The sequence below is a fragment of the Tachysurus fulvidraco genome, chromosome 2, assembly GCF_022655615.1.
Source record: "Tachysurus fulvidraco isolate hzauxx_2018 chromosome 2, HZAU_PFXX_2.0, whole genome shotgun sequence".
NCBI lineage: Eukaryota > Metazoa > Chordata > Actinopteri > Siluriformes > Bagridae > Tachysurus > Tachysurus fulvidraco.
Genome location: NC_062519.1, coordinates 867759 through 870258, shown reverse-complemented (window position 1 = coordinate 870258; position 2500 = coordinate 867759). Strand labels below are relative to the sequence as shown.

General features: G+C 39.4%; 1 protein-coding gene across 1 annotated transcript in view; it reads left to right on the top strand.

Moving 5' to 3' along the window:
• The window catches only part of lrp1aa (low density lipoprotein receptor-related protein 1Aa), a 115642-nt gene that overhangs the window by 73816 nt on the left and 39326 nt on the right, over positions 1-2500 (top strand). The window contains exons 38-40 of the mRNA XM_047810472.1: positions 20-171; positions 686-810; positions 1039-1413. Coding sequence (XP_047666428.1) covers positions 20-171; positions 686-810; positions 1039-1413 — 652 coding nt within the window. The remainder of the gene's footprint in view (positions 1-19; positions 172-685; positions 811-1038; positions 1414-2500) is intronic.

The following is a 2500-nucleotide window of genomic DNA, read 5'->3' as shown; positions in this document are numbered from 1 at the left end:
TTCCTGTTGATTTGTACAGGAGGGTCTGCTGTACTGGTGTGATGCTCGAACTGATAAAATCGAGCGGATCGATTTGGAGACTGGGGAGAAACGTGAGCTCGTGTTGGCCAGCAACAACATGGACATGTTCTCTGTGTCTGTGTTCGAGAACTACATCTACTGGAGTGACCGGTGAGAGAGAGAGAGAGAGAGAGTGAGAGAGTGAGAGAGAGAGAGAGAGAGAGAGAGAGAGAGAGAGAGAGAGAGAGAGAGAGAGAGAGAGAGAGAGAGAGAGAATCAGGTTCAGTATCCCTAAAAAATGAGGATAGAAAATACTGACTGAAGACAGTGGGGTTTTTTTTGCTGCCAAATTTAAAAATGAATAATAAAAAGAAAGGCTTTTGTTTAACTGTATCTGTGTGTGTGTGTGTGTGTGTGTGTGTGTGTGTGTGTGTGTGTGTGTGTGTGTGTGTGTGTGTGTGTGTGTGTGTGTTTGTCTGTCTGTGTGTCTGTCTGTGTGTGTGTCTGTGTGTCTGTCTGTGTGTCTGTCTGTGTGTCTGTCTGTGTGTGTGTCTGTGTGTGTGTCTGTGTGTCTGTCTGTGTGTCTGTCTGTGTGTCTGTCTGTGTGTCTGTCTGTGTGTGTCTGTGTGTGTGTGTGTGTGTGTGTGTGTGTCTGTCTGTGTCTGTGTGTGTGTCTGTGTGTTAGTACTCATTCTAATGGCTCTATAAAGAGAGGAAATAAACACAACGCCACCGACTCGGTCACCCTGAGGACGGGACTCGGAGTTCAGCTTAAAGACATCAAAGTGTTCAACAGAGCGAGACAGCAGGGTGAGACCTCACTGTGAGACCTCACTGTCTTCCTGCCTTTCATCACCAAATACATACAAAACTTCATGAAGTAATAAATTATAAATAACACATTCCTATTGAACATGAACCCTTTTCCATCTAACAGTAATGATATTAATATGATGTAGAAACTCTCACACAGCCCTAAAAGTCCAGGAGGAGTTTCTTTTGTAACGCCGCCTTGTTTCCTGCTGGTGTCTCTGACAGGGACTAATGTGTGTAAGGAGAATAATGGCGGGTGTGAGCAGTTGTGTCTGTACCGTGGGAACGGCGAGCGATCCTGCGCCTGTGCTCACGGCGCTCTGGATGAAGACGGCCGCAGCTGCAGGGATTACGCCGGATACCTGCTGTACTCAGAGCGCACCATCCTGAAGAGCGTGCACTTATCAGACGAGAAGAACCTCAACGCTCCCGTCAAACCCTTCGAGGATGCGGAGCACATGAAGAACGTGATCGCGTTAGCCTTCGATTACCGTGGCGGCAGAGGGAAAGGAGCCAACCGGATCTTCTACAGTGACATTCACTTCGGAAACATTCAGCAGGTCAACGACGACGGCTCGGGGAGGAGGATCGTGGTGGAGAGTGAGTCGTTTATTACAGATGTGACGGAGTCTGGTGTGTCTCTGAGCAGCAATTAGTACGACAACAAATAGACTAAAGAGTTAATAAGAAAGAGAACAGAATAGTTAAAAAAAAAAAGCTAAATATTAAATAAATATTATTTTGTTACTGTATTCTTTCTTTTTCTATGGGATGCTGTAGAGAATAATAATAATAATAATAATAATAATAATAATAATAATAATAATAATAATAAATACTACTACTAATAATAAAAATAATAATAACAACAATAATAATAATAACTATACTAGTAATAATAATACCAATAATAATAATAATAATAATAATAATAATCATAATAGTAATAATAATAATAATAATAATAGCTATAATAATACTAATACTACTACTAAGAATAATAATAATAATAATAATAATAATAATAATAATAATAATAATAATAACAATAATAAATAATAATAAATAATGATAATAATAATAATAATAATAATAATAATAATAATAATAACAATAATAATGAGTTTATTCAGATCTCAGGCAGTGAAATACATCCGTTTTTTCAGAAGAACTTAAGCTCAGAAAAACAGCTTTATTTATTGATTTTACTGTTTACTTTTCTATTATTAGATTTTGTCACGTGTCTGGAAACAACATTCAGTAGAAGAAAAGTAAGAAAGAAAGAACAATAAATTCTATAAAGTTTAAAAGTGGGTGGTTTCGTGGACAGACGGAAAACGGTTGGATGGAAGGACGTACGTACTGACTGAATGACTGACATACTGACTGACATACTGACGTACTGACTGACTGACATACTGACTGACTGACATACTGACTGACTGACGTACTGACTGACTGACTGACTGATGTACTGACTGACTGATGTACTGACTGACTGACTGATGTACTGACTGACTGATGTACTGACTGACTGACTGATGTACTGACTGACTGATGTACTGACTGACTGATGTACTGACTGACTGACTGGTGTACTGACTGACTGACTGATGTACTGACTGACTGATGTACTGACTGACTGACTGATGTACTGACTGACTGACTGATGTACTGACTGACTGAC